This window comes from Geotrypetes seraphini, chromosome 1 (genome assembly GCF_902459505.1).
Source record: "Geotrypetes seraphini chromosome 1, aGeoSer1.1, whole genome shotgun sequence".
Classification (NCBI taxonomy): Eukaryota; Metazoa; Chordata; class Amphibia; order Gymnophiona; family Dermophiidae; genus Geotrypetes; species Geotrypetes seraphini.
In genome coordinates, this window is record NC_047084.1 from 113,824,234 (window position 1) to 113,850,072 (window position 25,839).

At 45.8% G+C, this 25,839-nt stretch overlaps 1 protein-coding gene across 6 annotated transcripts in view; it reads right to left on the reverse strand.

Annotated features, from left to right (window-relative positions):
• The window catches only part of UNC13B (unc-13 homolog B), an 837,582-nt gene that overhangs the window by 750,090 nt on the left and 61,653 nt on the right, over positions 1 to 25,839 (reverse strand). For all 6 annotated transcript variants that reach the window (XM_033936000.1, XM_033936018.1, XM_033936037.1 and 3 more), the window contains one exon: positions 1,827 to 1,926. In XM_033936000.1, coding sequence (XP_033791891.1) covers positions 1,827 to 1,926 — 100 coding nt within the window. The remainder of the gene's footprint in view (positions 1 to 1,826; positions 1,927 to 25,839) is intronic.

Consider the following 25,839-nt stretch of genomic DNA (forward strand, 5'->3'; position numbering starts at 1 on the left):
TCCAAGAATTGTTTTCTTTTCATTGCAGTTTCTTTAGCGAAATCAGGGACGATATGTATTATTGCGTCTTGACATTTTAGATTTTTATTTTCTTTGGCTAGTTGGCTGATTTCTACTGCTTGTTGATGTCTGAGCAGTTTAAAAATTAAAGTTCTTGGACCCAGTTGTGAATTTTTCCTTTGGGTTGGAATCCGGTGTGCTCTTTCAATTTCTAAAGCTGTTTTAAATTTCAAGGGGAGCACTTTAGGTAAAAAATTCTGTAAGAAGGTAATAGGGTCATTTCTTTCTACTCCTTCCGGCATCCCGATAATACGTAAATTATTTCTACGTTCTCGATTTCGGCTATCTTCAAGATCCCTTTTTATTTCTGTTATCTCTTTCCATAATGTTTTATTTTGTCTCATTTCAATATTTATTTGTTCTGAGTTTTCCTCCAGAATATTTATTCTGTTTTCTGTTACCTCTACTCTCTTGGTGAGTAATGCCGCATCGTCCATTGCCTTTTGCAATTTTTTATTACTATCTAGAACAATTTCTTTTATCTGTCTTAATTCCTCCATAACGTCGGGGCTTTCATCAGATGGTAGCGGTATATTCGAGGGAGGAGTAGAGGGTTCCGGTTTTGATCTTTTATTACTTCCTAATCCAGATCCTCCAGCCTTCGGTTCTCCTTTATTTTGTTTGTTGGATGCCATAATAAGTTGTTAATTCCTTTTTTTTCTTTTTATAGTTTGGTTATTTTTGTAGTTTTTCTTTAATTTGGCTTGTTTACACGGAGCTAGTCGTTCACCCGACCATCTGAGTTCGCGTCCAAGCCACGCCCCCCCTCCATTTTGATAATTTATATCTGCCGTCTATATTTTGCACTATGGCCCTCTTTTATTAAACCTTAGCAACAGATTTTTACGCAGGGAACCTATGAGAGTCGAGAACAGCGCAGGGCATTCTTTGCAGCTCCCTGCACTACAAACTGCTATCGCAGTTTGGTAAAATGGGAGGTAGTATATTTGTCTATAGGTGTATAGTTGTTACTGAGGTGACATTGCATATTTTAAAGTCATCTGCCTTGACTTTTTTGAAAAAAATCCCCGAATATAAATGAAAATTAATATTTTTCTCTGTGTACAGTGTGCTTTGTGTTTTTTAAAATTTTATTGTTGGTAGATTATTTTGACTTGGTCATTTTAAAAGTAGCTCACAAGTCAAAAAAGTGTGGGCACCCCTGGCATAACACTTACAACTGCATCCATGCGTGCAGAAGGAAAAAAAAACTGTAGAGGGCGCTAAACTGCACAGTGAAGTACTATAGAAGCAGAGTGAAAAATCTGGAGTAGATTCCTTCAGCAACCATGCGACTAAAGTAGTGTGACCATATGGCTCCAGAAAAAAGGGGACGGATTGAGACATCCGGGTTTTACTTCCATTGAAAGCAATGGAAGTAAGGAGAACAGATTGAGACATCTTGGTTGTTTTCAATGGAAGTAAAACCCGGATGTCTCAATCCGTCCCCTTTTTTCTGGAGCCATATGGTCACACTAGAGCAGGGGTGTCCAATGTCGGTCCTCGAGGGCCGCAATCCAGTCGGGTTTTCAGGATTTCCCCAATGAATATGCATGAGATCTATGTGCATGCACTGCTTTCAATGCATATTCATTAGGGAAATCCTGAAAACCCGACTGGATTGCGGCCCTCGAGGACCGACATTGGACACCCCTGCACTAGACTAAAGGGAAATAACCCTACTGTCTAGAGAATGTCTTACCTATTGCACTGGCATATGAATTTCTATGAACATACATCCTATGTTTTTCTTTTACAATACTCACAACATGAAGTCTTGCTCCCAGCAAGGTTGGTCCCCTCTTACTGCAACTGTTGTACTCTTCACATTTTGAACTTTGAGAGTCACATATGTGTTAAATTTATCTAGAAAAAAAAAAACTCCAAAGTTATTGTGACAAACTTTAAATGACTTTGAAAAGATTAACTTCTGCAGTTTATATACAAGGGCTGACTGAAAAATAATGAGATTGCCTCTGTTTTTCTTTCCAAACTGAACTCAGGACTTTCTTAAGAGATCAGATTCCACAGGTGACCCTTGAGGGGAGGAATGCTGACCTAGTGCCTAACTCTCAGTAAGCCTGGTTCTAAGAGAGAGATTGTAGAGCAGTGGTCTCAAACTCAAACCCCTGGAAGGCCACATTTTGGATTTGTAGGTACATGGAGGGCCTCAGAAAAAAAATAGTTAATGTCTTATTAACAAAATGACAGCAGGACGACGGTAGGAAACTTCTACATGAGGGGGGGTAGGGAGGCTGTGGGGGTGCGAGCGGTCCTTCGGGGTGGGGGTGCGGCTGCGGGTGTGTGTTCCAGCGCGAGCGGTCCTTCGGGGTGCAGGTGCGAGCAGTCCTGGGGGGGGTGAATCGGACGTCGGTGGGGAACTATGTAAAAAAAGGTGATAACGCGCTCACGCATATAACGCGCATGGTTATACACAGTTTGTAAAATCGTGTATAATGCGCGCGTTATATGCGTGAAAATACGGTAAAGATAGTTTTCACAGCAACCTGATATGCGTGAAAATACGGTAAAGATAGTTTTCACAGCAACCTGATAATTACTATCTGCCCACCAACCCTTAGACTCAAATTACTCTTATACTACTTCTAAATTACCCTCCACATTTCTCCAGCTGATCTCAACAAGGACAATCTGCACAACCTGAAACACCTAATCCCCAAGCCTTCTAACTAGATCTGGAAACTCACCCTTTTCCCCACACCTGAAGAGGTACTGAGAGGATCTGCCCTGCTGAGACAATCAAAAATACATCCATTGGAACATTTTGTCTGGTGGTATTCAAATTTGGGAAAGGTAAACTTGGGTTATATATTTTTTTAGTTCTCTTTTTAGCTCAGGAAAATCAGTCAGGTAGTAGTGTAAAGTCTGTTATAGAAGGAGGGAAGTGCCTGTAAAGTCTGTAATAGAAGGAGGTAGAGAGTTGCGCGGGGACAGAAATCCCACCCGTCCCCGCCAAAGTTCCACCCGTCCCCGCGAGGAATCCCACCCGTCCCCACCCGTCCCCGTGAGGAATCCCCTCTGTCCCCACCCGTCCCCGCGAGGAATCCCCTCCGTCCCCGCCCATCCCTATAAACTTCAGAAATAGTTATTTCATTTAATTATGCTACTGAATTAAAGGCTCTGGTAGAAACCCATTTACAAATAAGCAAAAAGACTTTATTAATTTGAAAATATTAATTGGGAAGAATACATACTTTGTAAACGGGTTTCTACCAGAGCCTCTAATGTTTATAAATTTTTATCAACACAACTAATATACTACTTTATCCTGAAGCAAAAAAAAAAAAAAAAAAAGAAATAGAATTCTTTTCCTACTTTTGTTGCCTGGTTTCTGCTTTCCTCATGTTCTCATTCAATTCCTTCCATCCACTGTCTCTCTTCCTTCTGCGTCTTCCATTTGCTCTGTTACTGTGCCTCTCCCTTTCTTCCCCCTTCCAAATTGGTCTGGCACCCATCTTCTTCTCTCCGCTCCCCCCATAGTCTGGCATCTGTCTTCTTCCCTGCCAGCGTCTTCTCCCTACTCTCTCTTCCTCATTTCCTTTCAATGTCCTTCTCCCCCCCATCTTCCCCATGTCCTTTCAGCGTCCTTCTCCCTCTCTGTCTTCCCCATGGCCTTTCAGCGTCCTTCTCCACCCCTTTGTCTTCCCCATGTGCTTTCAGCATCCTTCTCACCCCTCTGTCTTCCACAAGTGCTTTCAGAGTCCTTCCCCCCCCCCCCGCCCTTCCCATGGCCTTTCAGCGTCCTTTTCCACCCCTTTGTATTCCCCCATGTGCTTTCAGCGTCCTTCTACCTCCTCTGTCTCCAAGTGCTTTCAGAGTCCTTCCCCCCCCTCCTGTCTTCACCATGGCCTTTCAGCGTCCTTCTCCCCCCCTCCTTCTCTACCGCCCCGGGTGCAGCACAGCCGGCCAGGTCCCCTTACTTTTGTGGCACTTCCCCGACCGACCGACAACAGCCCCGGTCCGACAAACCTCCCTGCCCTTAACCGCGAATCTAAATTACCTTCTTACAGCTGCTGCAAGAAGGTAATTTAGATTCGCGGCTACAGGGCAGGGAGGATTGTCGGACCCGGGCTGTTATCGGTCGGTCGGGGAAGTGCCACAAAAGTAAGGGGATCTGGCCGGCTGTGCTGCAACCGGGGCGGGGCAGGGAAGGGCGGACCGCCCCCCTCCCTTGGTAGCCACTCGAACCGCGAGGCTACTCTCCTTCTCCTTACCTGCCCTGCCTGCAGCACAGAGCTGAACGGAAGTCTTCCCGACGTCAGAGCTGACGTCGGAGGGAGGGCTTTGTTTAAGCTTTGTTTAAGCCCTCCCTCCCCTCCGACGTCAGCGCTGACGTCGGGAAGACTTCCATTCGGCTCTGTGCTGCAAGCAGAGAAGGTAGGGAGAAGAAGAGCCGCGCGACTGAGTACATCCAGCCCCGCAGGAGCCCCACGACCCTCGGAGGCGTACCCACGGGATCCCCGCGACCCTAGGGGGCGTCCCCACGGGATTCCCGCGACCCTAGGGGCGTCCCCATGGGATCCCCGTGACCCGAAGGGGGAACCCGCGGGATTCCCGTCGTCCCCGTTCCCGTGCAGCTCTCTAGAAGGAGGGAAGAGGCATTCATCCGAGGGTAATTATGGAACTGAAAGGGGCTATAGCTGAACTGCTTCAACTAATATCCAATCTGTCAATCAAATCGGGAAGGATTCCAGAAAACTGGAAGGTGGCGAATGTTACGCCGATCTTAAAAAAGGTTCAAGGGGAGATCCAGGAAACTACAGATCGGCGAGTCTGACCTCGGTACCTGGAAAGATGGTAGAGGTGCTGATAAAGAACAGCATCATTGATCACCTTGACGAACATAATCTGATGAGGACCAACCAGCACAGCTTCAGCAAAGGAAGATCTTGCTTGACGAACTTGCTGCACTTCTTCAAGGGAGTAAAAGGCAGATAGACAAGGGTCGACATTGTATATTTGGATTTTTAGAAGGCGTTCGATAAGGTTCCACATGAATGACTACTTTGAAAAATTGCGAGCCATGTAATTGAGGATTAAATACTCACGTGGATTAGAAACTGGCTAGCAGGTAGGAAACAGAGAGTGGGGGGTGAATGGACAATACTCGGACTGGAAAAGCGTCACCAGTGGAGTGCCGCAGGGTTCGCTGCTTGGACCCGTGCTCTTCAGCATATTTATAAACAACTTGGAAATTGGTACGACAAGTGAGGTGATTAAATTTGCAGACAATACAAAGTTATTCAGAGTAGTGAAGACGAAGGAGGATTGCGAAGACCTGCAACGTGACAAACATGCTCGGATGGTCTCGGGACTCAAGGATCTCCCATATGAGGAACGGCTGAAAAGATTGCAGCTATAATCACTCGAGGAACGCAGAGAGAGGGGAGACATGATCGAGGCGTTCAAATATCTCACGGGCCATATCGAGGTGGAAGAGGATATCTTCTTTTTCAAAGGCCCCATGGCAACAAGAGGGCATCCGTGGAAAATCAGGGGCGGGAAACTACACGGTGACACCAGGAAATACTTCTTCACCAAAAGGGTGGTTGATCGCTGGAATAATCTTCCACTACAGGTAATTGAGGCCAGCAGCGTGCCTGATTTTAAGACAAAATGGGATCGTCACGTGGGATCTCTTCACAGAGAAAGGTAGGGGAGGGTTATTGGGGTGGGCAGACTTGATGGGCCGTGGCCCTTATCTGCCGTCTGTTTCTATGTTTCTATGAGAAATGGGCCGCAACATGGCAAATGAAATTTAACATGGATAAGTGTAAGGTGATGCATGTCGGTAACAAAAATCTTATACACGAATACAGGATGTCCTTAGAAAGTACTTAGAAAGACCCCCCAGGAAAGAGACCTGGGAGTACTAGTCGACAAGTCGATGAAGCCATCCGTGCAATACACAGCGGCGGCGAAAAGGGCGAACAGAATGCTGGGAATGATTAAGAAGGGATCACAAACAGATCGGAGAAGGTTATCATGCTGCTGTACTGGGCATTGGTACGCCCTCAACTGGAATACTGCATCCAGCACTGGTTGCTGTACATGAAGAAGGACACAGTACAACTTGAAAGGGTCCAGAGAAGGGCAACTACAATGGATAAGGGGCTGGAGGAGTTGCCGTACAATGAGAGATTAGAGAAACTGGGCCTTTTTTCCTTTGAAAAGAGGAGGCTAAGAGGGGACATGATGAAACATTCAAGATAATAAAGGGAATAGACTTAGTAGATAAAGACAGGTTGTTCACCCTCTCCAAGGTAGGGAGAACGAGAGGGCACTCTCTAAAGTTAAAAGGGGATAGATTCCGTACAAACGTAAGGAAGTTCTTCACCCAGAGAGTGGTAGAAATCTGGAATGCTCTTCTAGAGGCTGTTATAGGGGAAACTGCCCTCCAGGAATTCAAGACAAAGTTAGACAAGTTCCTGCTGAACCAGAATGTACGCAGGTAGGGCTAGTCTCAGGGCACTGGTCTTTGACCTGGGGGCCACCGCATGAGCGGACTGCTGGGCACGATGGACCACTGGTCTGACCCAGAAGTATCAATTCTTATGTTATTATTTTCTCCTTCTGAGAGGAGAAAAGCAGAAGACATATTTTAGGGTATGTATATATTATTTTGCACTGAGCTTTGATAGGTTTGGGAAGAAAAGCTCAATTGTAGGTTCCCTTCTAAAAAGACAGTTTACATCTTAAAAGAACAAACTTTTAATAAAATCCTAACACTCTCTATACTAGTCTAATATATTCCTAGTAGCTTAAAAAGATTAATTACCCAATAACAAGATGCAGACAGCAGTCCAGCAGCAATAGGGTTGCTATCCAGTCTTTTGCATTGAGTGTCACATGTATGACTTTCTCCCAGTTGGCGAGAAGTTATGTGTGTGTGCTCGCTGCAAAGAGCACCTAGCTCTCAGAGAACAAGTACATTCCCTAAAGGCTAGAGTAGCAGACTTGGAGGAGCTGAGAGAGACAGAGAAGTACATAGAGGAGACCTGCTGGGATGTTGTAGAGAAGTCCCACCTCCAGTATGGTAGCCCCTGTGCTGCCTTGGAGGAGAGAGGTCTCCTAGAAGGAGAGCATCACCTTGGTGAAGTAGGAAATAATCCTGTAGCTAGGAACCGCCCACCAGGAATGTGTCTCCAGGGACTTCTGCCCAGGAGAGAAAAGTTAGGACAGCGGTTGTAGTTGGTAATTCGATTATTAGACATGTAGGTGGCTGGTGGACATGAGGATTGCCTGGTCACTTGCCTGCCTGGTGCAAAGGTGGCAGACCTCACACATCACATAGATAGTACTGGGGAGGAGACAGCTGTCCTGGTATGTGTAGGAAAATGTGGGAAGGAGGTTCTGGAAGCCAAATTTAGGCTCTTAGGTAGAAAGCTGAAATTCAGATCCTCCAGGGTTCCATTTTGTTCCCAGTTCCACATGCAGGAACCAAGAGGAAGGTAGAGCTCCAAAGCCTCAATGTGTGGTTGAGACAGTAGTGCAGGGATAAGGGATTTAGATTTGTTAGGAACTGGGCAACGTTTAAAAAAGACATACAGCAGCTTTTAAACTGAGATGTGGGGGAAAGCCGACAGTCGCCTGAGAGTGGATGGTTCGGTGTGAGGTATACTTGGAGAATACTATTGAAACAGGATATTTAGGGGGTCCTGGTAGAGAGGTTCCAGTAATGGTGAAAGAAAGCCAGGCGGGTTCAAGAGGAAGGCAGAGTAAAAGACTCAAATTTTCCCTGTCTTCTAAGAAGACTGTAGTTGCAAGGAAAAAAACCTGGTTTTTAAGGGTGATGAGAGGAACTGAAAAAAATCTCGGTGAATCTGGAAGATGTACTGGACCAGATGGTATACATCCCAGGGTACTAAAAGAACTCAAACATTAAATTGCTGACCAGCTGTTAGTGATCTGTAACCTGTCACTAAAATCATCTATAGAACCTGAAGATTGGAGGGTGGCCAATGTTACACCGATTTTTAAAAAGGGCTCTAGGGGAGATCCGGGAAATTGCAGACCGATAAGCCTCACTTCGGTGCCGGGCAAAATGGTAGAAACTATAAAAAATAAAATTGTGGAACATGTAGACATTTAATGAAATGGAGTCAGCATGGGTTCAGTCTCACAAATTTGCTTCACTTCTTTGAAGGTGTGAATAAAAATGTGGATAAAGATGAGCCGGTTAATATCTAGATTTTCAGAAAGCTTTTGATAAAGTTCTTCACGAGAGGCTCCTGAGAAAATTGAAGTGTCATGGGATAGGTGGCAAAGTTCAGTTGTGGATTAGGAATTGGTTATCAGATAGAAAACAGAGGGTAGGGTTAAATGGTCATTTTTCTCAATGGAGGAGAGTAAACAGTAGAGTGCCGCAGGGATCTGTACTGGGACCGGTGCTATTTAACTTATTTATAAATGATCTAGAAATTGGAATGAGTAGGGTGATTAAATTTGCAGATGACACTAAACTGTTCAAAGTTGTTGAAACGCATGCGAAATGTGAAATTGGAAGACTGGGCATCCAAATGCCAGATGAAATTTAATGTGGACAAATGCAAAGTGATGCACATTGGGAAGAATAACCTTAATCACAGTTACCGGATGCTAGGGTCCACCTTGGGGATTAGCGTCCAAGAAAAGGATCTGGGTATCATTGTAGACAATAAGATGAAACCTTCCACCCAATGTGTGGTGGCGGCGGCCAAAAAAGCAAACAGGATGCTGGGAATTATTTAAAAAGGGATGGTTAACAAGACTAAGAATGACATAATGCCCCTGTATCACTCCATGGTGTGACCTCACCTGGAGTATTGCGTTCAATTCTGGTCTCCTTATCTCAAGAAAGGTATAGTGGCGCTAGAAAAGGTTCAAAGAAGAGCGACCAAGATGGTAAAGGGGATGGAACTCCTTTCGTATGAGGAAAGACTAAAACGGTTAGGGCTCTTCAGCTTGGAAAAGAGACGGCTGAGGGGAGATATGATTGAAGTCTACAAAATCCTGAGTGGAGTAGAACATGTAGAAGTGGATCGATTTTTCACTCCATCAAAAATTACAAAGACTAGGGGACACTCGAAGTTACAGGGAAATACTTTTAAAACCAATAAGAGGAAACTTTTTTTTCACTCAGAGAATAGTTAAGCTCTGAAACTAAACTAAACTAAACTAAGCCTTAAGTTTATATACCGCATCATCTCCACGGAAGTAGAGCTCGACACGGTTTACAAAGCTTAAAAATACAAGAGGAGAGGGGAGAGAGAATTTACAAGAGCATATGAAAAGAGGGGAAGTAAGCAGGAGATGTTATATATTAGAGAAAAGCCAGGTTTTCAGTTGTTTTCGGAACAGTAGGAGGGAACCCAGGTTCCGCAGCGGGATAGTGAGATCGTTTCAAAGGCCCGTGATTTTGGAGAGGAGGGATCTTCCCAGTTTACCTGCGTGGAGGATGCCATGTAGAGAGGGGAAGGATAGTTTATGTCTGTGGGCTGATCTGGTGGTAGCAGGCGTTAGGGCGAGGAAGGATAGAGGGATTAGTGGCGGAAGGATGCCATGAATTATCTTGAAAGCCAGGCAGGAGCATTTGAAGTGAATTCTGGAAAGTACAGGGAGCCAGTGAAGATTAGTAAGTAAGGGGGAGACGTGATCAAATTTGCGTTTAGCAAAAATCAGTTTGGCCGCAGTATTCTGGATGAGCTGGAGTCTGTGAAGACTTTTTTTTGTTAGGCATAGGTAAATGGCATTACAGTAATCGAGTTTGGATAAGATGATGGATTGTACCAGGACGGTAAAGTGTTTTTGGTGGAAATAGGATCTAACTTTCCTCAGCATGTGAAGGCTGAAAAAACATGATTTTGCCAAGGAATTCAGGTGATCGTTGAGGGAGAGGGAGGAATCGATAATGATGCCGAGGACCTTCCTTGAGAACTCAAGGTGAAGAGCAGGACCTGTGGGTAGAGTGAAGAGGGTGGGCAGGTATACTAACTTTGGGCCGAGCCAGAGTAGTTTTGTTTTTGATTCATTTAATTTCATCTGAACAGAGAGGGACCAGGCATGAAGTCTCATTATGCATGAGGTGATGTTCTCTTGGAGGTTTGTAAAGTTCTGGTCTGTTTCGAGGAGGATAAGGATATCGTCTGCATATGTGAATATTGTTTCAAGGGGGGATAGTTTGAGAAGCTTCAGGGAGGTCATATACATGTTGAAGAGAATAGGGGATAGGGGAGAACCCTGTGGGACCCCGCAGGATGGTGTCCACGAAGCGGATTTGGAGCCGTTTGCGTTGACAATGTAGGAACGTGCGCGAAGGAAGTTTGAGAACCACTTTAGGACAAAGGAGTCTATTCCTATCTCAGAAAGTTGGTAGATTAGTATGTCGTGGTGCACGACGTCGAAAGCTGTGGAGAGATCGAACTGTAGGAGAACAGCAAATTTGTTTCGGGCGTGTAGTTGTTGCACCTTTGAGATTAAGGAAACTAGGAGGGACTCGGTGCTGAAGTTGGGCCTAAATCCGAATTGGTAGTGTTGGAGGATGGAGAATCTCTCTAGGTAAGAGGAGAACTGGGTAGCGACTATGGTCTCCAGAAGTTTTGTTAAAAGAGGGATGTTAGCTATGGGGCGGTAGTTCGATGGTAAGGAAGGGTCAAGATCAGCTTTTTTCAGAAAAGGGGATAAGACAATGTGACCCATTTCTGAGGAGAACAGGCCCGATAGTAAAGCTTTGTTTATAAGGTTTGTAAGGGAAGAGATGGCCTGCGCCGGGATGTTTTCGTAGAGGTAAGATGGGAAAGGATCTAGGATGCACTTGCAGGATTTAAGTTTGAGGCAAAGTTTAGAGATCTGGGGCTCGGATACAGGTTCGAAAGTAGTCCATGATCTGTCAGCAGGGATAGGATCGGAGTCTTTCAGAGGAAGAGAGTTGTAAGAGATAGCTGGGGGGAACGAACTCTTTATGGTAGTGATCTTCTCGTTGAAAAAATTGGCTAAGTCATTTGGAGGTGGGAGGGTGGGGGAGGGGGTGGAGTCATTTTTAGAAGTTAGGTTTCGCCAGATGTGGAAGAGTGTACTGTTTTGGTTTTTTGATCTGGAGATTTTATCTCCATAGAAGATCTTCCTAGCTTTTTTTAGTACGGAGTTGTAGAATTTGATGTTTTCTCTCCAGGATTGCCTATCTGAAGGGGATTTCGATTTTTTCCATCTTTGCTCTAGGGCTCGGCATTTCTGTTTTAATTCCCTGTGGTATGGGAGATACCAGGGGGCCTTGTGAGAGTAGGAGATGGATTTAGTGGCTAGAGGGGCAAGAGCACAGTACATGGTTTCGGAAAGAGTCACCCAGTTGTGCCAGATTGCGTCTGGGTCCGTGTGATTGGGAAGAGGAGGGAGTTTGTTGAGGAACTGGGACCAGAATAGTTCACTAGTGATTTTTTTGCGGTAGGTGATGGAGTTTGAGGCTCGGGTAGGGGTACCAAGGACTGACATGAAGACAGGGAGGCAAAAAGAGCCTAGGAGGTGATCAGACCAGGGGACAGGTTCCCAACGGGTCTCATCAGTGGAGGTTTTGTGCTCAGTCAGGTCAAGAAAGCTGATGATGTCGATGGAGTGCCCCTTTTCGTGGGTAGGGGTGGGCGGTGGGGCGGTGAAGCCTAAAGAAATGAGGAAGTCTTTGAAATCAGTTGTGTCCTTGTTGGTGTTGTCCTCTAGGTGAAGGTTTATGTTGCCAATGATCAGTAGTCTTTGGAATTTTAGATAGGCCCTTGTTATGGTCTCAAGAACAATTTCAGAGGATTTGTTCCAGGGGGTGGGAGGGCGGTAAAGTAACAGGATGCCTAATGGGTGAGGATGAAGTTAGTCATTTATTGAAGCTAACATGAATTCTAAGGAAGGATGGCTGCCCTTTTCAAGCTCAACATTAAAGAATGATTTGTAGAGAAGGGCAAGACCTCCTCCTTTCCGGTTTATTCTAGGGGAGAAAAGACCATGGTAGCCTGAGGGACAGAGTTCATTTTGAGTGAGTAAGTCATCTTTTTCGATCCATGATTCAGAGATGCACAGAAAACCCGGATCACGATCCTCAAGTAAATCTCTTATTATTTGGGTCTTATTTCTGACGGATCTGGCGTTACAATAGAGGGTAGGGACTGGGGTGAGAGAGTCTGAGGTAAGGTTGGGTAGGTTTGCTGGGGGAACAGGTTTCAAGGAGGTGAGGTTAACTCCTCGGTGTTTTTTGAAGTGATGGGGTCTGGTGGGTACTAGCGTGGGGATTCTGAGGCCAGGACAGGTGTTGTTGATGAATGTGGCATCGGGAGAGTTTGGGGGGAGAGGTTCTTGGGAGTGGGAAGTGTTTGTGAGGGAGAAGAGAAGGAGGATAAGGAGCCAGAGTGAAGGCTTATTGGTTGGAGTCAGGTGGGCTAATGAGGAAGGGTTAGTCAGAGAATTTGCCAGGAGGAGGGGAAGGGGAAGAGAGAGTTGAAAGAAACAGGCAGTGCAGTTAAAGATAAGACAAGGAGTGTATCCTGGGGTCGGGATGATATATATTTTTTTTAATTATTTATTTATTTAGTAATTTTTTTTTATTATTTTTTTTGTGGGATTTGCCGACCATGTTGCCAGAGGATGTGATAAGAGAGGATAGCATAGCTGGTTTTAAGAAAGGTTTGGACAAGTTCCTGGAGGAAAAGTCCATAGTCTGTTATTGAGAAAGATATAGGGGAAACCACTGCTTGCCCTGTATTGGTAGCATAGAATATTGCTATTCCTTGGGTTTTGGCCAGGTACTAGTGACCTGGATTGGCCACCTGAGAACGGGCTACTGGGCTTCATGGACCGCTGGTTTGACCCAGTATGGCTATTCTTATGTTCTTAGATGTGGCAATGTTATGCTGGTTCTTGAGCAGCTCATTCATCAATATTTCTGAACCTGCAGTTGGACTGCCGAGTCTCTATTGTTGGGTCACAGCAAGAGGAAGAACTTCATTCATTTCATCATGACAGATGAGAAAGACTTGTCTGAGAGTATGCCAGAGGCATGTGATTGAATTTTGTGTTCAACTTGGAAAGAGAGGTAATGAAACTCTTGAAATGTTATGGCAAGCATACAGCGGTGAAACAATTAGTCATGCTGCCTACTCTCACAGACACGTCTTCCACATCTGCCATGATGAAACTTACAAAGTTCTTCCTCTTGCTGCGACCCAGCAATGAAAATTACAGAAGTCCAACTGAAGGTTCAGAAACGATGTATGAGCTTCATAAGAGCCAGCACAGCGTTGCCACGTCTACTTGATAGGCTGGTATCTTAATGCATTCTGCTTCATTTTTCAATCAAGTTCCTTATAGTCAACTTGATGTATTTTATCTGTTCTATGCCCTGCCATGCTGTATTTTCTGCATTATATTGTAAATGCTTCCTGTCTTTTATCTGTTTTTAAGTCCATTATTCTAATTTGTATTTTATCTGTATCAGCTCACCTTGTGAACCGCCTAGAACTTTTTCGGTATGGCGGTATATAAGAATAAAATTATTATTACTTCTTGGAAAGAAAAGCAGAGGCAGCATCATTACTTTTCAATCAGCCCTTTGCCCAAATTCTATCATTTGAAATTTCTTTGTTAATGATATTAACCCGAGTAAACAAAATATATGCACTCCAATTAACACACACTCCTGTTAGCAACTTTACTCTCATGCTTGATATATTAAGATACTGGAAAGTTTAAAGATAAAACTAAACAATGCCTCCTACATAGAGTTTTAGGATACTACATACTTTTATACAATATAGGAAACATAATGGACTAAGATCCCAAGAAAGGAGAAATTCCTCTGATTCCAAAAACCCAGGGAGCCAATCTTTCCATTCCTACTAACTTCAGGCCCATAGCGAGTATTCCGCTACTAACCAAACTCTTGAATCCCTAGTCTGCAAACAACTCATTGCACACATTGACAAAGTCTCTTTGCCTCCACTTCTCACAATTCAGCTTCCAAGCCCATCATAGCACAAACTACTGCTATTGCCCTCAACTACCAAATTCAAGCAGATGCTGAGAACAGGGCAACAAGCAAAAACAAAGAAAAATCCAATGAGTCTGCAGTAGAGTTGCCCGATTCAGGAAAAAAAAAATTCGATTCAACCTATTAAAATTGATTTTGATTCGATTTTCCTGCCCAACTAGGAGGGTTTTTTTTCAAAAATCCTGGTGGATTTTATAGCCTCTTTACCCCCTTTGCCCTCTCCTACCCACACTAGCGCTGTGGTGTAAACAAAATAAACAAACAAAAAAAGACTTTTCCTCTCACTCTCCCTGTTAAATCCTAGCTCACGTTCGTGGTCCAACACCAGCTCTGGCAGGATAAACATTTCAAATCTGACATATTGTAATCACAAAACAGAAAATAAAATAATTTTTCCTACCTTTGTTGTCTGGTTATTTCATGAGTCTCTGGTTGCACTTCCTTCTGACTGTGCATCCAATCTTTCTTTCTTTCTTTACTCAGACCCAACAATTGTCCCTTTCTATTCCCTCCTTTCTATGTCCCAAGTTAGTGCCCCTTCCCTCTTTCCTATGTAAATTAGTGCCCCCTTCCTCCCATCCTTCTTCCTCCCTCTGTAAGTAAGTGCCCCCTTCACTCCCTCCTCCCTTCCTATGTAAGTTGGTGCCCCCTTCCCTCCCCTCCTTCCTTTCTACGTAAATTGGTGCCCTCTTCCTCCCTCCCTCTCTGCCGCGCTGAAGCCTGCCTATCCCATATTGATTCCCCCTCCTCTCCCCCCAGTCCGTCGCTTGCCACAACTCCAGGAAGATAAGGGCCAGCGTGCAGTGATTGCACACCACCGGCCCACAAGCCTTCCCCCAATGTCAGTTCTGACGGCAGCGAGCAGGAAGCGGGCATTGAGCAGCAACAGCTACAGTGGTGGGGGGCGATGTGCAGCACCGGCAGGGGGTGGGGGTGGGTGGGCGACGGTCAGCTCGCATACCCCCAACAAGAGGTGAGAAATCCTGGGTCACCAAATCGGCTAGGCCAATTTTTTTTAAAAAACAAAATCGATTCAAATCAATTTGCCCAAAGTGAATCGGTGAAACGATTTGAATCGGAAATCGGGCAGCACTAGTCTGCAGTAATCAAGTAAAGCCAAACACAAAAAGAGACTGCAGAGAAAAATGTACAAGTGCAGGAATTTTATTAAAAGTCAATAAAATATATTCCAAAGGATGGCTCTCATGTGCATAGGGACCGGATCCAACCTTTTCATTTTCGGTGCCCACTCTTAATGTTTGCTACTCAGGAGTGGTTACGGATTCAATTCAACATTGTTGCTATCTACAAGGTTCGCAAATAGTGTAGCATAGCACAACTTGGACCCCTGAGGAAGGAGTGTTTCTCTGAAACACAGACTGTGTTGGGTCCAGACCCTATGCACATGACAGCCATCCTTTGGAATATATTTTATTTGACTTTTAATAAAATTCCTGCAACTTGTACATTTTTCTTTGCAGTTTCTTTTTGTTTTTGAGCACAGGACAACAGTTTTACTACAATTTGACCTCTCTGCTGCCTTTGATTCAGTCAATCACAAACCACCTCTAACCAAACTGAATGAGCTAGGCCCGACTGATTCCGTCCTCAGCTGGTTCAAAGTTTCTGATAAACAGACAATATTGCATATGGAAGAACAGTTCATTCTCCCAAAGTTGGAAATCATTTTGTAGAGTCCTCCAAGGATTTCCATTATCCCCTATACTCTTCATTATATTCATAAACTAGTCTTATAGCCCGTTACATTACAGGTGCTAGAATATATGTGTGTGTGTCTGTCTTTATTTCTTTCTCTCTCCTTAGCCGCTTTCTGTATTTCTGTCTTTCTTTTTCCTTGGCTGTCCACTACCACCCCTTGCCTGCTCCCCCTGTCCATTCTCCCTTCACCTCCCCTGTGTCCACCATCACCCCTTCACTGCTCACCTTATCCAGCAGCAGTCCTTCTCCCTTTGTTTTACCTCCCCCCTGCTAGAATATATGTCTGTCTCTCTCCCTGCCCCTGTCTCTTTCTTTTCTTTCTGTCTCCTCCCACTATCTGTCTTTCTTTCTATCTGTCTCTCTCCCTGCCCCTATGCAGCAGCATTACTCTCCCACTCCACTTCCCTGTGCAGTAGCCACATCAGCATTCCCTCCCCCTCCATTTCCCTGTGCAGTTGTGTCAGATCAGTGAGGAGGAGTGAAGTGGCTTGGAATTGAGTGTGCTGAATCCTAGGAAAGGTGTCAGTCGGGGGAGTAAGTGTGCCAGATTGGGGGTGGAATGAGAGCAGGGCAGTTGGGGAGATGCAGTAGAAAAAAGGATGTTTATGGGTGAGGGTAGGGTTTTGAAAGTGGTCACTGAGGGAGAAGTTGGGAAACAGTTTTGAAGTGTGTGTGCCACATGGAGCCAGGGCAGTAGAGAATCTGGGTCAAACTGAGAGAGAATGTCTGATCAGGAGTAGTGGTGGGAAAATAAGTGTGGATGGAGGGATTGGGAGAGTGTGAATCAGATGGAGAGAGGAAGGGAATTGGGTTAGTGGGAACATTTGATTAGTGGGAGAGGCAGTAAGGAAAGGTTAGTGCGTTTGCTAAGACAGTGGCGAGTAATAAATGTGTAGTGGGAGGAGGGGAGGATTCTGGGTCGGAAGCATACTGGATGAGTGTGAAGGGAGGTATTTGGGTAGTGAATGAGCCCTGTCAATTTGAGGAGAAGGTGAGGTTGGTGAGTATGCTGCATCAGCCAAGTCCACCAGGTAAAAACTACTGAACTTAATGAGTCGCGCTGTGTTTTCCCTCAGAAGTTGTTCTGCGGGGGAGAAGCACAGGTGGGAGTTTGTATGTGTGCATATTTCTTATACATATGGATACTGCGAAGCCCCAAACGGAGCCAGACAGCTGTGACCGCCGGGAATACGCGCCGGCCAGACCCCGCGCGCAACTCCCTAGTGACAGCAGCTGCAGCTTTAAAAAGGTCTTACTTCACCACCCTGGCACCAATGGAGGGAACCGGGCAGCCTCACCTCTATGGTAGAAACGGTGCTGGTGAAGAGGTCCTCACCGTCTTCTAGCTCCTCGAAGTCTGGCTGCCCCATCCCCCAGCAGAGGAGGATCCCGCTCTGTCAACACTCGTGAATCCGAAAATGCTAGCGACGGGCGAGTTGTCGGGATTGGTCGGAGGCGAGCAACCATGTGAGAGCTCCAACAGGAACGACGAAAAGCAAATTGCTGACAGCCACCTCGCCTCGAAGCCCTCCTCCTGGCAGCCGCCGCTCCACACCGCGGCTATTTCTGTCCGAAGTTTATTTTTCATTTTGAAGGTGCCACGGCGGCTCCCCTCACGATTGTCACCTTCGTCGGAATCCTTCTCCAACGCAGGTGTATCTCGTGAGAGGACCCACTGCAGCAGCGAGAAGTGGAGAGCAGGGAGGCTTTTCTGGCGCGCATGCGCACTCCTACTGGCCACAGCCTGACAGATCAGATCTCAGGGAACACGCGATAAGAGTGCGCATGCGCACTTAGCATTTTATTATTATAGATTCCCTATGTACCCTCACTTTCAACAAGGAAGGAAGCTCCCACCAAAACCTCAGATGCCATTGAGAAAATTTACTCTTGAGCACATAAAGAAACTAAAACTAAAGCCTTGCAAAACAAACTACTGTTCTATGGTTTCATAAACACATTATAGACAGTTCTCATAATCATACCAATATCATCAGGTGCAACTCTAAGCACAGACAAAAACCACTAAGGTCCTAGGAATCAATTTAGATTCCACTCTTTTATGAACCTCAGGTCTCCAACCTATGGGAAGAAAAATTTTCTACAACCTGAAAAAACTAAGATTAATCAGACCACTTTGCAATCCTGGTTCAAATGCTGGTCCTAACACAGCTAGACTATTGTAACTCACGCTACACAGGCTTGAGCTCCTTACTAATGCACAAACTTCAAATGATACAGACTACAGCAATTAGACTGATTTTCAGACTAAAAAAAAGACGCCTTATCAGACTATTATAGCAAACTCAATTGGCTACCAATAAATGCATGAATAGAATTCAAACTATCATGCATAATGTTTCTTTCCCTTCATGCCAATACCTCAGAGTCAATAATCCACCTCTTCTCAAAGTCCTTTTTCTAATCTTATAGAATTCACAAAATGCACCAAATGATAATCTCATCCTCTAAAGGAGTGAAATACAAACAAATATTCAACACCTTATTCATTTACATAACTATCTGGACCTAGAATGGCTTACCTACATCCATCAGAACAGAAACAAATTACCTTTTTGTCCAACCCTTCCTTCAATATATCCAACACAGATATCAATAAAAGTTCCACACTATGGGCTTGTCAGAATCCAAATTGGAAAATATCCAATCAATTTGATTAACATATTCATCCAACTATTTCAGAGCCATTCAAAAGAGAATAGAAATTGGACGATAGCTAGCCATGCACTCACTATCTAAACCAACTTTAAAAAAAAATAGGTTTAACTGTGGTTTAACTGTGGATTGTTGACAAACTACAGGAAAGCATCCATTTTTAAAAGATTTACTTACCATCTGATTAACATAGGGCCCAATGTCAACTGCTAATAACCGCAGAATAATTGCATTACATGGATTAAGTATCGTTCATGTAAGGGTCCTAATCACCTTAACTACTACTTCAGAGACTGGCACAAAAAAATTCCAAGATCTACCTTCAAGAATTCTCACATAGTAACATAGTAGATGATGGCAGATAAAGACCCAAATGGTCCATCCAGTCTGCCCAACCTGATTCAATTAAAAAAAATTTTTAATTTTTTCTTCTTAGCTATTTCTGGGCAAGAATCCAAAGCTCTACCCGGTACTGTGCTTGGGTTCCTACTGCCGAAATCTCCGTTAAAACCTACTCCAGCCCATCTACACCCTCCCAGCCATTGAAGCCCTCCCCAGCTCATCCTCCACCAAACGGCCATATACAGACACAGACCGTGCAAGTCTGCCCAGTACTGGCCTTAGTTCAATTTTTAATATTATTTTCTGATTCTAGATCCTCACATCTACTTATTAGACCTCCACTTCAAGCATCCCCTCTCCTTCTCTATTCAATGTTCTCTCTAAACAATTAGCATATTAATCAGTATTTGGTTTGAGTTGGATAACCTGGACAAACCTGGACATACTGAACTACCTGGTGGAGAACTACCTTGTGTATGTTGGACACTACAGCCATTTTAACACATATTTTCTCACAGTCTAAAGCAGCCTTTCTTTACAAGCTAACCAGATGGAACAGCATGTACTTCGCTAATCTATGAACGCATGTATCCTTTTGAAAATGATACTCCTGCTGGCCTAGTTCTTGTCTTCCTAAGGAGGATACTTCTCCAAGGTTCGGTGACCATTGTTCATTTGTACTGAGCTGTTATCAGTGCCATATGACATATGCAAGGCACCCTGAGGAGCCATAAACCACCCATAACAAGTAACAACCCCTGAAGGATGAAGGGAGAGTAGGGATGTGGGGGCTTGGTGCCTGTCTCTAAAGCAAGCCATGGGATCCAGGCATGGCCAGAATGCTGGAATGTCACCCTTGCATCTTTGTTTCAGTTTGCTGCATAAGACTGTCTACAAGGACACCATCCTGAAGACATACAGTGTTGTATAACAAACAAATCAGCCTCAGCAAGGTGATAAGGATTCAAGACATGGACAAAAGAAGTTCCCGAAGTGCCCTCTGTTTCTGGACTGCTAGGGCCCCTCTCGTGGGGGGAAGTGAGAGAGGCGTGGACTGGGGGGGGGGGAATAGTTAGGTATACATTTTTTGTATCACTAGGGAGTCATATGACCAGAGTTCGGGGATGAGCCTTTTGAAACAAAGCAAGAATTTATCTGTATAAAAGAACATGCATCACAAGTAGGGTCAGAGAGGTTTACCTGCTTATGCCGGAGGGTGTGCTAGCCCCTTGCTCGGCATATGAGTGTAAGTATTACTCTCCATTGCATATTCTGAACTGACAATATATATTTCTTTCTGTTATGTCTCCGCTGCTATAAATTTGTAAGCCATTATACTAACAATAAAAAATATTGTCTGTTTTGGAAAATACAATGCCGTCTTGTAGTCATTCCAATGAGGTACACTAAGCAGCTAAAACTTCAGGTTGAAGTCCATCTTTAGTAGAATTCTTTTCTGTAGTTAAATACATTACAGTCAAACAATTCTCTAGGCTAATTTTGAGCTGATTTTCTTCGCTCCTGAAAAAACTTAGATCATTCATTTTCACATAAGGCTTTATATTCCAAAAGCCTAATACAATAACTTTCACGATCTTCTCTCTTATTTGTCTTTCCCCACAATCTCTCAGCTTTTCTAATCTTGCGTCTAACTTCAAGTATGCTGGGTTCTGTGGTTAGGAATCACTGCCCAGGAAAAGGATCGAGATGTCATTGTTGAGGATACGTTGAAACCCTCAGCTCAATGTGTGGCAGCTGCTAAGAAAGCAAATAGAATGTTAGGAATTATCGGGAAAGGGATAGAAAACAAAGATGAAAATGTTATAATACCCTTGTATTGCTCTATGGTACGGCCACACCTCGAATATTGCATGTAGCCTTCAATCCTTAACCCTAATCCTCTGCCCTCCAACCCAGCCAGCTGATTAACCGTTTCCTTTAACTGTATCGATGACATCATGTTTGTCTGTCTTGGCTGTTCAGATTGTAAGTAGAGAATGACACGTGGAAAATTTGTCCCCATCACTGCCCCGTCCCCGGACCACCATCCTCTTCACCGCCCCGTCCCCGCTGTCCCCTTCACCGTCCCGTCCCCGTTTTCAGCGTCTTCTCCTCTCCATCCCTCCACCCCCAGCACCCTTCACGCGGTCCAGCAGCTCCCTCCCGCCGGCCAGCCATGCATTTCTCTCCCTCCCTCTCTCTTACCTTCTCTTGTGGCGAAACTGGCAATTTGTATAAGGCTATGCGCTGTATTACAGCCGAAGCCTTGAAGTCGCGTCAGGTTGCCTGCTAGAAAAGTCTCCTCCGATGCAACCGGAAACAGGAAGTTGCATCAGAGAAGATTTTTCCAGCAGGCAACGCAATGCAACTTCAAGGCTCCGGCTGTAATACAGCTCATAGCCTTAAAGAAATCGCCAGTTTCAACAAGAAAAGGTAAGGGAAAATGAGGGAGGGAGATGCATGGCCGGCAGGAGAGAGGGAGCTGCCGGATCGAACGCTCGTTCTCCGCGCGTGCTAACCATTCACCGCTCCACGGGGCGGTGAATAGCCTTGTCCCTGATCTCACTGTGACCTTTTTTTTGGTCACCGTTTTGGCGGGTTACCCACGGCTAGCCCCGGGTAACAATGTCATTCTCTAATTGTAAGCTCTTTTGAGCAGGGACTATTTTCTTCTTCTTTGTGACTGTGCAGTGCTGCGTGCATCTGGTAGCACTATAGAAATAGTAGTAGTAGTTCTGGTCACCATATCTCAAAAAAGATATAGCAGAATTAGAAAAGGTACAGAGAAGAGCGACAAAAATGATAAAAGGGATAGGATGACTTCAATCTACTATGAAGGTATTGGGTGTAACACTGGACCAGAGCCTAACCATGAAAGACCAGGTGGACTCTTTGGTTAGAAAGGGTTTTTTCACTCTCTGGAAGCTTCGGTCCATTAGAGCATATTTTGATGCTTCATCATTTAGAATTCTGGTACAATCCCCGTACTGAGTTAACTTGATTACTGTAATATCGCCTATTTGGCAATTTCCCAGAAGAATATGCGGTGATTACAAGTGGTGCAAAATGCGGCGGTCAAGCTAATTTCTGGGTTGAAGAAGTTCGATCATGTAACATCTTCCTACCAACTTCTGCATTGGCTGCCATGGAGGCACGTGTGAAGTTTAAGTTTAGATGTTTTTGCTTTAAGGTACTATTCAGTTTAGCCCCTAAATATTTAACTGACCTTTTCTCTTTCTCAAGAAGCTCACACATGAATTTTGTTTCTCCACCGGTTAAAGGATGTAAATTTTAAAAACATCAACATCTTTTCTCATATCAGGCAGCATTATGGGGTAAAGATCTGGAACATTTACTTATGCTAATACTTATGAGGAACTAGCTGATGACCCGGCGTTGCACGTGTATTTAATTATAGCAATAACACTGTAAATGGATTCAAATAAAGATACTTTATAGTGGTGAATGAAATTATTGTTTTACAGCTTTATAAAAAGTACAATATTCAAATTATAATGTGAAATATTTGACAAAATGAATACAACTAACGCAAAACGTGATTATAAACAAAATTTTTAGTTTCACCTCCAGGAGCAAGAACATATAAATTGATGGGGGAACCCACCCTTGAGCAAGCAACATAGAGTTGTGGGCCGAGAGACCCCCAGAACATATCACCCCAGGTAGTGAGGGATCTGCATACCAAGTTTCGTTCAAATCGGTCAAGCCATTTGTGAATTACTGTGAGAATGGCAGCTTTTTACATTTTTTCCATTGACATGAATGGGTGAAATCTGATTTTGTTTGTAGCTCCGCCCACGTGCGCAGGTGGGCCGCGAGACCCCCAGAACATATCACCCCAGGTAGTGAGGGATCTGCATACCAAGTTTCGTTAAAATCGGTCAAGCCGTTGATGAATTACTGTGAGAATGGCAGCTTTTTACATTTTTTCCATTGACATGAATGGGTGAAATCTGATTTTCTGTTTGTAGCTCCGCCCACGTGTGCAGGTGGGCCGCGAGACCCCCAGAACATATCACCCCAGGTAGTGAGGGATCCGCATACCAAGTATCGTTCAAATCGGTCAAGCCGTTTTTGAATTACTGTGAGAATGGCAGCTTTTTACATATTTTCCATTGACATGAATGGGTGAAATCTGATTTTCTGTTTGTAGCTCCACCCATGTGTGCAGGTGGGCCGCGAGACCCCCAGAACATATCACCCCAGGTAGTGAGGGATCTGCATACCAAGTTTCGTTCAAATCGGTCAAGCCGTTTTTGAATTACAGTGAGAATGGCAGCTTTTTACATATTTTCCATTGACATGAATGGGTGAAATCTGATTTTCTGTTTGTAGCTCCGCCCATGTGTGCAGGTGGGCCGCGAGACCCCCAGAACATATCATCCCAGGTAGTGAGGGATCTGCATACCAAGTTTCGTTCAAATCGGTCAAGCCGTTTTTGCGTGATCGCAGCACATACACACACACATACCTCCGATTTTATATACAGTGGTGCCTCACACAACGAACTTAATCCGTTCCAGGAGCAAGTTTGTTATGTGAAACGTTCGTTGTGTGAAACGCGTTTTCCCATAACAATACATGTTAAAAAAAATAATTCGTTCTGTAGCATAAAATATGCTAAGATGACATAAAAAAAGATAAATTTTTGGTTATTATTTTTATTTAGATACATCTAAAAACATAATTGTTTTTTAAAACAACACACATTTTTTAAATTTAAAGACAGACTAAGTAGAGTCTAATTTTACAGTGAGAGGGCAGAGTCTCAGCGGCAAAAACTGGGACTTAACTGTTCATTTTTTTTTTTTTTCTACCGTGTTTCCCCGATGATAAGGCAGGGCCATCAAATAAGACAGCCCCCCCTTTTTAGAAAAAAATGTAAAATAAGGCACCCCCCCGCAAATAAGCCACCCACCGATACCTGCGCTTACCCGAATCGGGTGGTACGGTGGGTGACTCCGTGTGGTCCCTGGCACCCCCGACACGATCGGGGCAAGAGGGAGCTCAAGCCCTCTTGCCCCCCCGACTCCCCGACACGATCGGGGCAAGAGGGAGCTCAAGCCCTCTGGCCCCCCCCGACTCCCCGACACGATCGGGGCAAGAGGGAGCTCAAGCCCTCTTGCCCCCCCGACTCCCCGACACGATCGGGGCAAGAGGGAGCTCAAGCCCTCTTGCCCCCCCGACTCCCCGACACGATCGGGGCAAAAGGGAGCTCAAGCCCTCTTGCCCCCCCGCCTCCCCGACACGATCGGGGCAAAAGGGAGCCCAAGCCCTCTTGCCCCGCCGATTCCCCAACTCCCCGACAATATCGGGCCAGGAGGGAGCCCAAGTCCTCCTGGCCACGGCGACCCCCTAACCCCACCCTGCACTACATTACGGGCAGGAGGGATCCCAGGCCCTCCTGCCCTCGACGCAAACCCCCCCTCCCCCCAACGACCGCCCCCCCCCAAGAACCTCCGACCGCCCCCCCAGCCGACCCGCGACCCCCCTGGCCGACCCCCACGACACCCCCAACCCCCTTCCCCGTACCTTTCTGTAGTTGGCCGGACAGACGGGAGCCAAACCCGCCTGTCCGGCAGGCAGCCATCGACGGAATGAGGCCGGATTGGCCCATCCGTCCCAAAGCTCCGCCTACTGGTGGGGCCTAAGGCGCCTGGGCCAATCAGAATAGGCCCGGGAGCCTTAGGTCCCTCCTGGGGGCAGGGCCTGAGGCACATGGTCGGGTTGGGCCCATGTGCCTCAGGCCCCGCCCCCAGGAGGGACCTAAGGCTCCCGGGCCTATTCTGATTGGCCCAGGCGCCTTAGGCCCCACCAGTAGGCGGAGCTTTGGGACGGATGGGCCAATCCGGCCTCATTCCGTCGATGGCTGCCTGCCGGACAGGCGGGTTTGGCTCCCGTCTGTCCGGCCAACTACAGAAAGGTACGGGGAAGGGGGTTGGGGGTGTCGTGGGGGTCGGCCAGGGGGGTCGCGGGTCGGCTGGGGGGGCGGTCGGAGGTTCTTGGGGGGGGGCGGTCGTTGGGGGGAGGGGGGGTTTGCGTCGAGGGCAGGAGGGCCTGGGATCCCTCCTGCCCGTAATGTAGTGCAGGGTGGGGTTAGGGGGTCGCCGTGGCCAGGAGGACTTGGGCTCCCTCCTGGCCCGATATTGTCGGGGAGTTGGGGAATCGGCGGGGCAAGAGGGCTTGGGCTCCCTTTTGCCCCGATCGTATCGGGGAGTCGGGGGGGCAAGAGGGCTTGAGCTCCCTTTTGCCCCGATCGTGTCGGGGAGTCGGGGGGGCAAGAGGGCTTGAGCTCCCTCTTGCCCCGATCGTGTCGGAGAGTCGGGGGGGCAAGAGGGCTTGAGCTCCCTCTTGCCCCGATCGTGTCGGGGAGTCGGGGGGGCAAGAGGGCTTGAGCTCCCTCTTGCCCCGATCGTGTCGGGGAGTCGGGGGGGCAAGAGGGCTTGAGCTCCCTCTTGCCCCGATCGTGTCGGGGAGTCGGGGGGGCAAGAGGGAACCAGGCGGAGAGAGGGCAGTTAAGCGCAGTGCCTGCGCGGAAGGATGCAGCTCGGGCGACTTCGTTGTGTGAAACGAAGTTCGTTGTACGGATCAAGACATAAAGTTCGTTGTGCGCAGCGTTCGCTGTGCGAGGCGTCCGTTATGCGAGGCACCACTGTATATAGATTTACGAGACACCTAAAAACATATCTGTTCCTGAAGTATTTAGGTAACTGATCTGTACTATCTTATTCCACAATAACTGAACTCTACTCAATTTGTAACACCTTTTAATCATTGTAAACCGCATAGAACTTCACGGTCCTGCGGTATATAAACTGTTATTATTATTATTCCCTATGAGGAATGGCTAAAGCAGCTAGGGTCTTCAGCTTGGAGAAGAGATGGCTCAGAGGTGATATCGAGGTCTGTAAAATACTGAGTGGAGTGGAAAGGGTAGATGTGAATCGCTTGTTCATTCTTTCCAAAAATATTAGGACTAGGGGACATGCGATGACGCT